Source organism: Quercus robur, chromosome 5 (assembly GCF_932294415.1).
Source record: "Quercus robur chromosome 5, dhQueRobu3.1, whole genome shotgun sequence".
In the NCBI taxonomy this organism is placed as follows: domain Eukaryota; kingdom Viridiplantae; phylum Streptophyta; class Magnoliopsida; order Fagales; family Fagaceae; genus Quercus; species Quercus robur.
Window position 1 is genome coordinate 5374816 of NC_065538.1, and position 15418 is coordinate 5390233.

General features: G+C 34.7%; 1 protein-coding gene and 1 long non-coding RNA gene across 2 annotated transcripts; one reads left to right on the plus strand and one right to left on the minus strand.

Annotated features, from left to right (window-relative positions):
- Positions 1 to 2783: 2783 nt before the first annotated feature.
- LOC126724910 (growth-regulating factor 5-like) lies at positions 2784 to 5234 on the plus strand. The gene is made up of 4 exons (XM_050429336.1): positions 2784 to 3244; positions 3416 to 3929; positions 4018 to 4361; positions 4801 to 5234. Exons 1-4 carry the CDS (start codon positions 3049 to 3051, stop codon positions 4806 to 4808), a joined length of 1062 nt encoding a protein of 353 aa, XP_050285293.1. The 5' UTR covers positions 2784 to 3048; the 3' UTR covers positions 4809 to 5234.
- A 7332-nt stretch (positions 5235 to 12566) lies between these two features.
- Positions 12567 to 15185, minus strand: LOC126724911 (uncharacterized). Its single transcript, XR_007655150.1, has 3 exons — positions 14908 to 15185; positions 13905 to 13971; positions 12567 to 12893 (listed from the first exon to the last, which is right to left on the minus strand). It is a non-coding gene; the product is annotated as an uncharacterized LOC126724911 (long non-coding RNA).
- Positions 15186 to 15418: the final 233 nt, after the last annotated feature.

The following is a 15418-nucleotide window of genomic DNA, read 5'->3' on the forward strand; positions in this document are numbered from 1 at the left end:
TATTTGTTTAATTGTTTATTGTGAGATTTAAGGAAACAATTGATACATTTACATAACTGCAAGCAAATTAATTGAAAAATAAATGGTTGAGCATTCTGTAATGAGTAAAGAGTTTTAGATATCAAATAGCAAAGTATATGCCAAGATAATATGGTTACAGTAAAGTTAAAAACAGATTTAAAATTGTAAATATGTGTGAGACACATTCACAAGTGTGAGACACATTCACAAGTGTGAAAATAGTAAAGCCAAAGTATCAAATTAGCATAAATTATGAATGCTTAGATCTATTTTTTAACAATTTATGTTCAAAATAAACGGCTTTTCAAAATAAATTATGATATTTCCTAGAGTGTGTGCTGCTTAACAATGATATGATCTTCATAAAAGAGACTAGGTATAAATAAGTAAGCAATCAAACTTTAATGTATATCTCAAATTGAAATAGAGTGTCAACCACAATTGATAATAGATTATAAAATTAATTTTTAAAATTGTAATTTTCTTATATGTTTTTATTCTTTATCAAATGAGTTATCCAATAAGTCATTTGTAAATTTTTTTTTTTTTAATGTTGATATTGTGTAAAAATAAAACTTGTATATTTGTTTTACTTATCTTTGTGTTGTTTTGTTTTAGATAACAACGTTAGGATTTGTATAATTTTAAAATTATTGAATAAGTATTAATAAGTTTAACTGAGTTTATTTTTAATATAAGTAGTGAATTCAAAATAATACATTTTACATCAAGTAATATGTTGCATAACTATCCAAATAGCAAATACATATTATTTTCTTTATAAAAAAAATAAAAAAATAAAAAAATAAAAAGTAAAAAATTTCATGTAAAAAATACGGGTCAACCCGACCCAACCCGCAACCTGATTGACCCGAACCCGTTTTCAACCCGCTTAAAATGACCCTTTTTTAACCTGTAACCCGTGACCCGATTGACCCGACCCGACACGACCCGCCCATTTTGCCATGTCCAAAAACAATACCACTCTAAGTTAACAAGAACTAAAGCACTTTTTACCACCATTACAAAAAGAAAAAGAATTAAAGCCCATATTATATTGCAGTCTTTTATTTTAGCCAAACCAACCCCACTTTTTTTTTCTTTTTTTTTTTTTTAATCTCATTTTTGTCCAAGCATGTTCCAAAAGCTAAACCCATCGAGTCACACAAGTTTGTCACTGACCCACTGCTCCAGTCAAAACCATCTCAGGTGGGCTTTAGACCTGCAGTGTAAAACTGCACCCAGTCTGCCAATAAATGCTTCACAAGGAAAGATGACTATGACTAACAAGGAAAGAGATGTGCTCAAAGGAAAGATAGTTGAGGAAATTTTTGGGTTAATGAATGTAAGGCTGAGTTAGTTGAGGCAAAATAAAGAAGTAGGGCATGTGTGGTGGAGCAGAGTTTTCAGAGTGGGAACAGTCCTCACCTCAGAGTGCACTTCCCTGACACCTCCTGCTAACTTTGAAGAAAGCAAGAAAAGTGCTTTCAATTGCAAACAAACAAATGAAAACCTCCTTCTAACCAATAGTCTCTCACTTGCACCGTCCTAGCATCATCAGTGTAGAACTCAGAAAATATATGTCTAAATAACTAAATTGCCCTTCCAAGTTCCACCTCATCACTGTACTTTACCTTTTGAAAAGGGTAAACTTTCATAAAAAAGAATAATATATATTAGTATCATATTCTTGATAGCCTTTTTATTGGTAAATTTAAAGGGTAAAAAATGGTCTAAATTCTCTCAGATATAGAATTTCATACCAACTAGACTTTGGGGATTTATTTAGAATATAAGAGGAAAGGAAAAAAAAAAGGAAAAAGAGGAAAAAAAAAAAATTGCTTAGCTTAACAAACCAGTTTCTCTTCTTAAGCCTGTTAACAGTCTTCCTCTCCTTCCATTCCTTTTTTTTTTCCATTATCCAAACTAAAGGGGTAATGTCTCATCAGACAGTTGCCTAATAATCTGAAGTTTAAGGTTGAAAGATTAAACACATTAAGACGGAATACAAATACACATCACTTTTTCCTTTTTTGTTTATTCAAAAATACACATCACTTATGTATTAATAAAATCACAAATTGAATTATTACCATGTTCTTGTTACTTCCACAATAACTGGTATGTTACTTCCACAATAACTGGTAAATACAAATAAAACAATAAATTTAATGATAAAATTTTTCGTAACTTATTAAGATCGATGAGTATTTGTTACAATAATCATAACTTAGTTTTGCCTACATTACCATGAAATAAAGATGCCACCATCATATTACAAGAAGCTGGGATTCCACTATCTACCTCACAGTTTACTACATGGATGATGTGAGGGGACTCTGGGACCTTTGGGAGGAAAAGTAAAAGATAAAATAGCACCCATCTCTCAATTTCACGACACATTTACTCAGCAAAAGTGCAAAACAAAATGACGAATACAACTCCAAAAAAGAAAAGAAAAAGAAAAATGGCAAATACAACCTTCTACCGCTTCAAGTTCCGGTATCACTAGATTACAAAAGAGATTGCTATATCCACTTCAAAATTTTACAGCTTCATAAAATCACATGGCACTTTTTTACAGCAAGTGCAAAGACCAAAATTAGATTTGAATTAAATTTTCTTTTACTTTGTACGGTTGTTTATGAATTTCTGTAAAGATGTCAGAGACAAGAGCAGCAACAAAGACAGCTGCAGAGCAGAAGCAGAAGCAACAGAGGTGCAGTCATAATAAGAACAGACTCACTCAGTCACTCAGGAGAGAGAGAGAGGAATAGAAAGAGAGAGAAGGTGTCAGCAATATCATCAGAGCCATTAGTTTTATCCATGTACAGAAGATTCTGCAACCAATGGACTCTGCAAAAATACCCTTTAAAACTATCAGCCCAACAGGAACAAAACCTCTCTCTGTGTCTCTGAAATCTACCAAGTTGTTGTTGATCTTTCCCTCTTCCTGTTCTTCTTGTTCTCCTTCTTGGTTTTTCTAGAGATTAAAATTTCCTTCTTGTTTCTCTCTATTTCAAAAAAATGATGAACACAAGTGCAAGTGCAAGCGCAAGAAACAGGTCTCCTTTCACAGCAATTCAATGGCAAGAGCTTGAGCATCAAGCTCTAATCTTCAAATACATGGTTGCAGGGACACCTATCCCACCAGATCTCCTCTATAGTGTAAAAAGAAGCTTAGACTCTTCAATTTCTTCAAGGCTCTTCCCTAACCATCCCAGTAAGCATGCAAAGCATATTCTCAATTTCTCATAGTCATATACACTTTTTGCAGCTTTACTTTTAAAAATTATAATAATGTTTAAGTGCTTACTTTTATAAAAACTATTCCTTTTATTTTTTTTGGGTGCCAATGAAAATGAACAATTTTTGTTGGGGTCTGTGGCTGCAGTTGGCTGGGGATGTTTTGAGATGGGATTTGGCAGAAAAGTAGACCCAGAGCCAGGAAGGTGCAGAAGAACAGATGGGAAGAAGTGGAGGTGCTCAAAGGAAGCATACCCAGATTCCAAGTACTGTGAGAGACACATGCACAGAGGCAGAAATCGTTCAAGAAAGCCTGTGGAAGTTACATCAACTGCAACAACAACAACAACAACAACGACAACAAACACCACCACCAACAACCTTTCACCACCTATCCCATCAATCAACAGAAACCTTTCCATAAACACACCCACCACCATTCCCACAACAACAACACCAACGAACTCTTCTTTCTCTGTCTCTCCACTTTGTGATACATATCCTCAACACCACCCTTACCATGATTCCACTGCTTATCCCTTCCTTTATTCACATTCTTCCTCTTCAAGACAACCTCTTTCTGGTTTTTTACCTCAAAATAACACCACCCATCAGCTATTTTTGGACTCTGGATCCTACTCTCAGGCTGATAAAGATTACAGGTTTTTGTAACACAAACAGGCTAGCTACTTTTTACATTTTTTTTTTTGATCTTCTGCTTTAATTGTTTTTGACTGTTATTTCAAACAGGTATCTTCATGGAGCAAGAGAGGGTGTGGATGAGAGAGCTTTCTTCCCAGAGGCTTCAGGGTCTGCCAGAAACCTACCTGATTCATACCAGAGATTAACAATGGGCCCCTACAAAGCTTACTCCCACACACAGTTTCAAAGCCTTACTGATAGTTCAAAACCTCAGCAGCAGCAACAAGACCAACATTGCTTTGTTTTGGGTACTGATTTCAAGTCACCAGGACAAGTTAAAGCTGAGAAAAAACCTGAAATCCACAAACCAATGCACCAATTTTTTGGAGAGTGGCCACCAAAGAACACAGACACCTGGCTTGATCTTGCATCAAATTCAAGAATCCCTGCTGGTAATTTATCTTCACTAGCTTGCATTAGTTTATTTATTTTTATTTTTAAATGACTTTTTTTAATAAAGAGGCAGTTCCTTATTTCACTATTATTAGATTCATTAACTATTGTTTTACACTACTTCTAGTTTACACAACATTCACATTTTATAAAGCCAGATGCCACATATTTATTTTTTAAGGATGTCAACACTTAATTCTAAGTGTGTATAATAGTGTGCAATAATCATTACTCTAATAGATTTCTCCTATGCATTATAAACTTGCTTATTCAATTTTAACAATGCAATACATATGAGAATTATATATATTCAAGTAACAATGTTTATTGATGAAGAGGTAGTACCTCATTTCACTATTATTAGTTTTCTCTAGTCTTGCTTCTTGTGCCAATCTTTGACATCTCCATTGTCACTTATGTAATTTGTTTTTTGTGCAGATGATTGAAAGTCTCATAATAGTGATACTGGTTATTTTGATCATGGCCAAAAGAGTCCTTGGTGTTGGTGGGGTCAATATCTATAACTTCTTGTGGTTAGGGAAAGCTTTATTTAGCTAAAGGTTGTTGGTGAATAATGTAGGGTCACAACAGGATTTCTGCTCTTTTGCTTTTCTTGATACTTATTTTCTTCTTCCTCCCCTTAAAGAAACATGTTTGGGATTTGTAGACTTGCTTGTTTGAGTGGAAGCATCATGATTTGCTTTGGGGTCCCTTAAATCTAAACTGTGTAGTAATTGAAGCACCTTTCATATGGGTTTGTGCTTTATGGTTATACCAGTTAATGTACGTGGACCCGTCAGATAACATGTGTGCATTAACTTTTGCTCAAAAATACACACCGTATGGATGGACCCCTTTTGTGCTCAGAACTACTTTGCTTATTCAACAAATTGCTCCAACACAGCTTCCATACTTTTATTATTACGGAGTATTTATCAAATGCTAAATCTCATTGAAATTCTAGATTCCGCTTTTTTGTTCACTGCTCTGTGATTTGATTTCCCTTGGTATGCCAGTCACTAAATGAGCATTAGCACTGCTGTCTGAGAAACTAACATTCATTTAATAGACATTCTGTGATGATCACTGTAGCTTCTTACATGAGGGATCTTGCATTACTGTCAAAATAATGTTATTATTTGCACGCGCGCGCGCACAAATAAGAAAGAAGAAAAAAGAAAAAAAAGTAATCAACTAGGAAATTGTTGTTTCTATCTTTGTATTTGTTGCCAACCTCATCCTCTATAGTGCTTAGAGTAACCTTATTCTAAAAGTTTCTTATTCTTCTTCTTTTTTTTTTCTTTTTTTTTTTTTTTACAAAATTGAAATTTTCAGCCTTAAAATTTTTGGTAATTTGAGATTGCTTTCAAATATTTCAGAATTTGGATCCTTACTTCTAACTTCATGAATTATGTATTGTTTCATTTAAGTCATTCTGTCGTGTGGTGAGGTGTTTACAATGCAAGCTAGATATTGTTTAAGGCAATTTAAATGAAGCTTTTTATATTTAAATTTTAATTAAATAAATTTATTTAATATTAAATAAAAAAATGTTAATTTGATTAATTAAATACATAATTCGATGATTTTTCAAACAAAAAAAAAATGCATACTTTGATGAATAATTACTATCTAAACCATGGTAAGTTATGAATTAAATACATAATTTGGAGACATCATTAATTAATGATCGAAACAATGTAGTTTTGAATGAATATGATTGATGAACTTCAATAACCTTATTAATGAATCTTTGAAATGCTTTATTGTGATTGTTAACACATTACTTGTAATTCCTATGTGGTAAAAACTTGCAATATTGCTAGTATTCTAATATCACTCATAAACTAAAATTGTGCATAACTTTTTTATTTTTTATTTTAATTATTACCATGAAATTTGAATTCTTTTAATCATGGTGGATGGGGCCTTTTCTTTATGACGGCCTGGCACCTTTTTGTAATAGGGGGCTTAGGCCTAGGCCTAAACCTTGGGTGTTTGTTAAGTGGCAAGTGGCAACTAAGCTCAAAATGACGTCAATATTTCAAAACTACGTCATTTTAATTTCTAGTTTGTAACCTATATTCTTAAGGTTTGGAATAATTTTGTTTTTTTCCTCTAAATTTTCAAATTTTAGATCTATTAAACAATGTAATTTTGAGTCTAGGTCACACTTAATGGATAGTGGACACCAGATCTTGGCACATGGAGAGGAGGTATTAAATCCAAATTATATTTATGTTAGGGAGATGAATCCAAAAAACAAAAAAAACAAAAAAAAAAAAAGAAAAATCCCAAACTTAATGGGTATAAATTGCAATTTAATCAATCATTTTTAGGAAAAAGTGCGCTAACTTCCCTTAAGGTTTTTTGTTATCATACTCGCCTCCTCACTAATTTGAAATAAGACACTCAATTCTCTTAAAATACAAATTATTTACAATGACCTTCCCTATATGACCAAAAAGAGGTTTTACAAAATGATGAATTAGTTACTAGAATGAAAAGGGTTTCCAGACACAATTTAGCCCACAAAAATGCTGAAAATTTTAAACGTGCATGCTCTTAAAAGATATGCATCTCCTGTCAAGAAACCATTGGGCCCAAATTGTCTTAGTCAAATATGAAATATTATTATACATAAAAACAATATATAAATGACATGACATAGTTTGACTGAGGTTGAACCTCGCTTTTTTTTCTTTTTCTTTTTTTTTTTTTTTTCTTTTTAATTTACTGAAAGAGGTAGAGACCTTAAAAACTTTATACTTCTCATTTTTCTAATTCTTTAAATGGTCCTTGTTTCAAAACCATGACATTTACTATCACCATCTTAGCATCTATGTAAATTATTGATGTTATAAAATCGAGTCCAATTATTTCAAAATAAGTTGATAGGATTTGAGAAACTCTATTAATTTACTATCCATCTTAGCATCTATGTAAATTATTGATGTTATAAAATTGAATCCATTTATTTCAAAATAAGTTGATAGGATTTGAGAAACTCTATTAATTTAAGTAGTCATGTTAACGAATGCGCTTAGGGCAATTGTTAATAGACTATTTTTAAAACATTTTAAAACAAATTTTATAGGGAATACAAAAAGCTGTCTAAAAAAATCAATTTCTTTTTTCTTTTTCAATAGACAATTTCTAAAAATAGTTTCTAAACCAATATCCTTAGAGCATCCATTAATTTTTCCCTAATTTAAAAACTTTAGAGGGTCTTAATATAATGTTTTATAGGATGTCATTAGACACAAGGAAATTAAAATAGTTTTTTATTTTTTATTTTTTTGAGTTTCACTAATATTTTAGTTTATTTGTCGTAGCTATATCCCAAACACACATGTGATATAAATTAAAAACTTGGTAAGTGCAAAGTCTACCAAATTTAATCTGAATATGTTGAATGAGTAGTTCCCTCTTTGAATAAGGAATTAATATTTCGCCAAAAAGGTACTATGCAAAAAAAAGATAATTAACTTCCATAAAGTCCTTTTATGATCCTATTTTTTTCACATTTCGTCACCAAACAAACTATCACTTATTAAATACTAACATAGAGAAATAACAGCTGCTACGTAAGTTTAGAGAAATTTTTAGTGGATATGTCATTGATGACTTGATTTAATGATGGCTTGATTTACTTCATTTAAGCTTGAGTTTAAACCATCAGTGCACGTAGTAAGTAACTATTAAATTGAAGTGTAAACTATAAAGAGTTGGGTGAGAAAGAAGACTATCTCATTGTATCACTATCACCTCCAATTAATGGAGTATTCTTTCGATAGTGAGTTTGTGACCTACCCTTAAAACAAATTTCATCTACCCTCGTTCTCCCAATTAATTACTCTGAAACAAAATAATTCCTGTTGTTCTTTAATATATTTAAGAGTGTATTTTTTGAATGAGTTATTTTTCATTAGCTGATTTCATCTAAATTAGATATGAGAAGCATAAAATACAGTTATAAACAAATGGTATAAATAAATTCATGGTTTAAATTAAGGGATAAAACCCTTTTTCGTCCCTATATTTTTACACGATTCTCACTTTGATCCCTAATTTTTTTTTTCACCGTTTTTAGTTTCTATCCTGAAAAATGCGTCTCGTTTTAGTCCTTGACGTCACATCAGAGACGGAAATTGCATAGCTAGCAAACGGAAAAAATTAAAAATATTAAAATAATGCACCTTGTGTCCACGTGGCTTTTCACGTCAGCCTCTAAATTAAAAAAAAAAATTAATTTATTAATTTTAACTAAATAAAAAAAAAGTAAAAATAGAAATAAAAACCAAACCTAGTAAAACAACAAATTTCAAACCCAGTAAATTTAAAACCCAAAAAGAACAAGATCAACAAAACACAAACCTAGCAAATTTAAAACCCAAAAAATTAAATTCAAACCTATATTTCGAAAATTTGGATTTGATTTTTGTGTTTGATGTTTTGTGTAAATTTTAACTAAATGAAAAAAAAAAAAAAGGAAAAAACTGAAATAAAAATAAAAACCCAGAAAAGTAAGAAAATTCAAAACCCAGAAGGAGAAGGAGAACAAGAACAAACCCAGAAAATTCATGCCACTGTCACTACCAAACCTCCATACCCAAACCACTGAGATTCATACCCAAACCCACTACTGAGCCACAAACAACCACTAAGATCCATACCCTTCAGTTTTTAGAGACCCACGCAAGACCCAAGATCCATAACCCTTCAGTTCTACCAAGCCACAAACCCACCAACTAAACCAACCCAACAACCACCGAAGCCAACCCAGCCACCCTCGAATCCAACCCAGCCAACCCATCAAATCCAACCAACCCACAGCGAGCCAAGACCACCCATGGCGAGCCACGACCACCCCAACCACGGAAACCCACGACGAGCCACGACCACCTCACCTACGGCGAGCCACGACTACCCATGAGATTCATACCCAAACCCTTTGAGATTCATACCCAAACCTACTACCGAGCCACAAACAACCACTAAGATCCATACCCTTCAGTTTTCAGAGCCCCGCAAGACCCAAGATCCATACCCTTCAGTTCTACCAAGCCACAAACCCACCAACTAAACCAACCTAACAACCACTGAAGCCAACCCAACCACCATCGAATCCAACCCAGCCAACCCATCAAATCCAACTGACCCACAACGAGCCAAGTCTACCCACGGCGAGCCACGACCACCCCACCCACGGCAACCCATGATGAGCCACGACCACCTCACCCATGGCGAGCCACGACTATCCATGAGCAGACAACGGACCACGGCGATCTGAATCCCACCTACCCAAAGCCTCCATGCCGATCTGTGCCACGCCGATCTGAGGAAGAGAGGAGAGAGCGTGGGAGAAAGAGAGAAACTCTGAAAGTGAGAGGAAGAGAGAGAGTGAGATTAAAAAATAATCTCGGGGTTTTGAATTTTTTGTTCTTGTTCTTGTTCTTCTGGGTTTCTGAATTTTTTAGGTTTTTGAATTTTCTTACTTTTCTGGGTTTTTATTTTTATTTCAGCTTTTTTCCTTTTTTTTTTTCATTTAGTTAAAATTTACAAATTAATTTTTTGTTTTTAAAAAATGACGTGGCATTTGTGGGTATTATTTTAATATTTTTAATTTTTTCCGTTTGCTAGCTGTGCAATTTCCGTCTCTGATGTAACGTCAGAGACTAAAACGAGACGCGTTTTTCAAGATAGGGACTAAAAGCAATAAAAAAAAAAGTTAGGGACCAAAGTGAGAATCGTGTAAAAATGTAGGGACGAAAAACGGTTTTATCCCTTAAATTAATAGTGTAGGGTTAAGGGCCCAAAATTATATATTGGGCCTTGGGCTAGGGATGAGGACGTTGGTTGATCCAAGGGCGAATAGACAGTAGTGAGGATATTAAATTTAGAGTCCCATGAATATATGGCAAATGGAAAGGTTGGGAGAGGTGGTCAGAGGAGGAATATCTCCTCGGATCAGCGAAGCACAGGCCAAGTGTATATCCTATTGTTCAAAGTGACCTTCCAGGAAATTCCATTGATAGGGACGTACATCATGAATGTACAAGAGGGATGGAAGCCGGGAAATATCTAAGGAAAGGTTGCTACCACCGCATTAAATGCTCTACAGCTAACTTTCTGACTGCATTAATGTGAAGAAGACCACTGAACAGAGCTGCCATGGCTATCCCAACTCACAGAGGGCCTGAGGGGGTGTCCGATAGGACAAGTACTCAAGTAGTAGTTTGGATGATCAACAAGTGTATGATTAAGATCGTTCAAAGGGAACTATATAACACAAAAGATCCTCCATGGAGGGGTGGTCGGAAATTTGTAAGAGAAACAGGAAATTCCACTGATAGGGACGTGCATCATGAACGTACAAGAGGGATGGAAGCCCGAAAATATCTAAGAAAAGGCTGCTGCCATCGCATTAAATGCTTTGCAGCTAACTTTTTGACTGCATTAATGTGAATAAGACCCCTGAACAGTGCAGCCTTGGTTATCCCAACTCACAGAGGGCCTGAAGGGGTGTCCGATGGGACAAGTACTCAAGTAGTAGTTTGGATGATCAATAAGTCTAGGATCAGGATCATTGAAAGGGAACAATGTAACACAAGAGATCCTCCATGGAGGGGGGATGGGAAATTTTTAAGAGAAATAGCAAATTCCACAGATAGGGACGTGCATCATGAACATACAAAAGGGATGGAAGCCCGAAAATATCTAAAGAAAGGATACTGTCACCGCATTAAATGCTCTACAGCTAACTTTCTGACGGCATCAATGTGAAGAAGATCCCTAAACAGTGCTAACTTGGCTATCCCAACTCACAAAAGGCCTGAGGGAGTGTCCGATTGGATAAGCACTCAAGTAATTGTTTGGATGATCAACAAGTGTAGGATCAGGATCGTTCAAAGGAAACTATATAACACAAGAGATCCTCCATGGAGGGGGGATCGAAAATTTGTAAGAGAAATAGAAAATTCCATTGATATGGACGTGTATCTTGAACGTACAAGAGGGATGGAAGCACAGAAATATTTAAGGAAAGGCTGCTGCCACCACATTAAATGCTCTGCAGCTAATTTTCTGACTGCACTAACAGGAAGAAGAACCCTGAACAGTGCTACCTTGGCTATCCCAACTCACAGAGAGCCTGAGAGGGTGTCCTATGGGACAAGCACTCAAGTAGTAGTTTGGATGATCAACAAGTGTAGGATCAGGATCGTTCAAAGAAACTATATAACAGAAGAGATCCTCCATAGAGGGGGGATTGAAAATTTGTAAGAGAAACAGGAAATTCCACTGATAGGGATGTGCATCATGAACGTATAAGAGGGATGGAAGCCCGGAAATATCTAAGGAAAGGCTGCTGTCACTGCGTTAAATGCTCTACAGCTAACTTTCTGACTGCATTAATGTGAAGAAGATCCCTGAACAGTACTGCCTTGGCTGTCCCAACTCACAGAAGGCTTGAGGGAGTGTCCGATGGGACAAGCACTCAAGTAGTAGTTTGGATGATCAACAAGTGTAGGACCAGGATCGTTCAAAGGGAACTATATAACACAAGAGATCCTCTATAAAGGGGGGATCAGAAATTTGTAAGAGAAACAGACATGGTGTAAAAAGACACTCACCCTAAGAAGTAAGGTGTTCACAGAAAGCGGACATGAGCTCATCTTTGGACACATTCCTCAGACTCTCACAACTAGGATAGTCAGAAAACTCTATCCTAGGAACCTGAAGCACATCCGCAACTAGCTGCGGTGTGATAGGAATGCGCGTACCTCGAACGCGAGTGAAGAGGTACTGACCGATCAATCCCGTGCATGTTGGAGTAGAACTCTTGGATCAGCACGAGAGGACAGGTGACCGGGGCATCACACAGTGACTCCCATCCCCTACTGTGAATGACAGAAGGAAGGTTGGTGTCAACAAAAACTGACAAGATGACTTGGCGTTCCAAATGAATGCCTCGTCTAGAAAAGTTCTCCAAAAATGCCTTAAAGGCATCATCATCACAGAACCAGATATAAGATATGTCATGACCCAAATCTGTATTTCAGAGTTTAGAGCATGACCGACATGTTAATATTAAGTTTATCTCAATATTAACATGAACCAACCTAATCTGAAGGTACTTATCAAGAACTATTGCTTGACTTCTTGCTTATTTTCTTACATAAAAGCCAATATATAAACAAAAATGATGGCAACCCTGAAATTTCATTTTCTTCGAACTTAGAAAATAACACCTGGCTGAAACTTAAGGTATTCAAGTAAAAATTTACATAGCTAAACGTTTAGCAAAACTCTTATTACAAACCTAACCCCAAAAACATACAACTGGGGTTCAAAACAAACTACAGTACCGAATTACATTTATGCTCAAAGGATCAAGTACATCTTGATTCCTTCTATACAACAAAAAAACTAACTACTATACAACAAAACTCTACATTCTAATAAAACGAGAAAACACAGAATCCTTGCCACCTCTCATACTCTCGCTGCTTCCAGGAAGAACCTGTGCACTGAAATATAATAGGGTGAGCTGCGAAGCCCAGTAAAGTTTTAAAGCTCCATGGGCCTTTAATAAGAATACATGTAAATCCAATAGTTTATGGATATGCTAGCTTTGATCAAATAGCCTTCATACTATTCATATTGCTCTTAAATAACTTATGAACTTTTCAGATTAAAAATATTTCATGTTCCTTTCATATAAAAATAAAAGGACATAATAAGAAACATACATATAATTCCGTAACCTTATCTTTAAAACAAAGACTATAAAATGTTTCATCATAAACTTCTTTTCATGAGAGCTTTTAATTTTCATAATGCATTTAAACAAAATCATTCTCTCATGCTTAATAACATAATATAGTTATTCATAACATATTGGTTAGTCCACATTTGATAAGTCTGTACAAAGAAGGCCTCATCACATTTGGGGGACCTCATGTGCATGATATTGTCCTCTTTGAGAGGCCTGATGGCACATCTCCTCAAGGTTTTATTCCTCTCCGCCGTCCGTACACATTGGGGAGAAGGCCTTATTCAGATTAGAGTTACGGGCAACCCCATTTCCTCTACTTTAAATGGCCTAGAGTTACGGGCAACCCCATTTCCTCTACTTTAAATGGCCTAGAGTTACGGGCAACCCCATTTCCTCTACTTTAAATGGCCAAACAGATAACATTTTTCCATGGAAAGCCAATAATTAACCCCTACTGGCTGAGTTCAGAACATAACATTGGAATAACCCGAAACTACATTTTACTGATAACTTTGCTTTTACATAGTTGTTTCACAATAGTAGCATATTCACTTTGTTTTTTTTAATAATATGTTCGTGATACATATCATAGCATCAATATGCTAAAACTATTATGTATGTAATATTGAATAACTCACGAACACGTATTTTACTTAAATCATGCATATACATAATATCTCTAATTAAAAGCTTTAATACCTAATAATTTTCTAAACAATTTTTTTTTTATACTTATCAAAAGCACATGTCACAAGTCCCTTACCTGAAAACAGAAGGCGCAAGAGATTGTACGCGAGGAGCTCAAGTATCCGTGTTCTTGTTCTCGCCACCTAAACGAAAAGAACCAAAACTTATTATGGACAAACTCTTCCTAATATATAAACTTATACCTAAATCACCACCTAACTCTCAAACTCAAGAAAATCCTAATTCCCATCACATAGAGTTTCCCCAAAACATATAATACAATCATCAAACACATTTTGCAGCCAAACCATAGAAAAACCAATCCATAAAATTTATATATGCTTCAAACACACCAAAGGATGAGTGTATAAAATTATAGCTCAAAACATACACCCTAACTTGAGAATTAAATCCACAAAGTTAGGTGTAGCATATATTGTTCACTGCTCATTACAGCCACGTATGCTCCATTTGTAAAATACAAACGGGCTGTCTAAACACCTCCAATTGTCATGAAATTTTACAGGACTACTCCCCTGTATGTCCAGTATAAAACATAAAAATTTCGGAGTCAAAGCATTAATCCATGATTTACTAAAAGTCACACAAGACAGTAAACTCAAATCAGTCCTGACAGAATTTCTTGCAACTTTCAAATTAAACCACTAATTTTATGTTCATCCAAATACTGTGAAACCACTTCTATAACAACCATATGTGTCTTAGAATTCATAAAAACTACTCCTTGCATCCTAACTCACAAAATACAATTTAATACAGAATTTTCTTGTAGTAAACATCAAATCTGTCACAGAGTCAGCTTCAGTACATATTCTTACAAAATCATCAACAAATAGCAATAGATCTTAATTTCATTTGGATATTTTTATACCTATAGCATTCATATTAAAATACCCTAACAAGCATTCAATAGACCACAATATCATCAATATTTCAAGTAACTAAAACAGAATCACCAATTCAACTTCCAGAAACAGAGTAGAGAACAAAGAGGGAAAATAAGCAAACAAATTTTACTATCCAAATACACAAAATCAGATGAGGTTTAACTTACTTACCCACAAACTTTGAAGATAAAATCTTAGGGTTAATTGTCTAATTTCTTCTTCAAAGAAACTAGATTTTTTGGTGAGAAAGGGAGGGAGAGATGTTGCCGTGTAAGGAAGGAAGAAGAAAGAAGAACAAAGAAAGGGGAAATAGAGAAAGAAGAAAAGCAGCTGCTGGACTTCAGAAGCAGCCAAGAAAATCAGAAAAGCAAGAAGACTTTTGGGGCTTGGGTACGTGTATGGCTAGGGAGAAACAAATATCACAAACACCTTTTCCAATTTTTCTTGCATTCACACACACACATAAATATATATATATAAACTTTGCATTCACACTTAATTTTTTTTTTCTTTACATTCACACCTATCTACAAAGAATAAACAACACATTACCCACACACACACATATATATATTGTAAGGTTGAATTTATTCAACCATCTAATTGGCTTTATTCCGTGCCAAATTTGCTTGTAATTCAGCATTTAGTAACCCTGTATTTAGGTGGGATTGTTGTAAGGGTA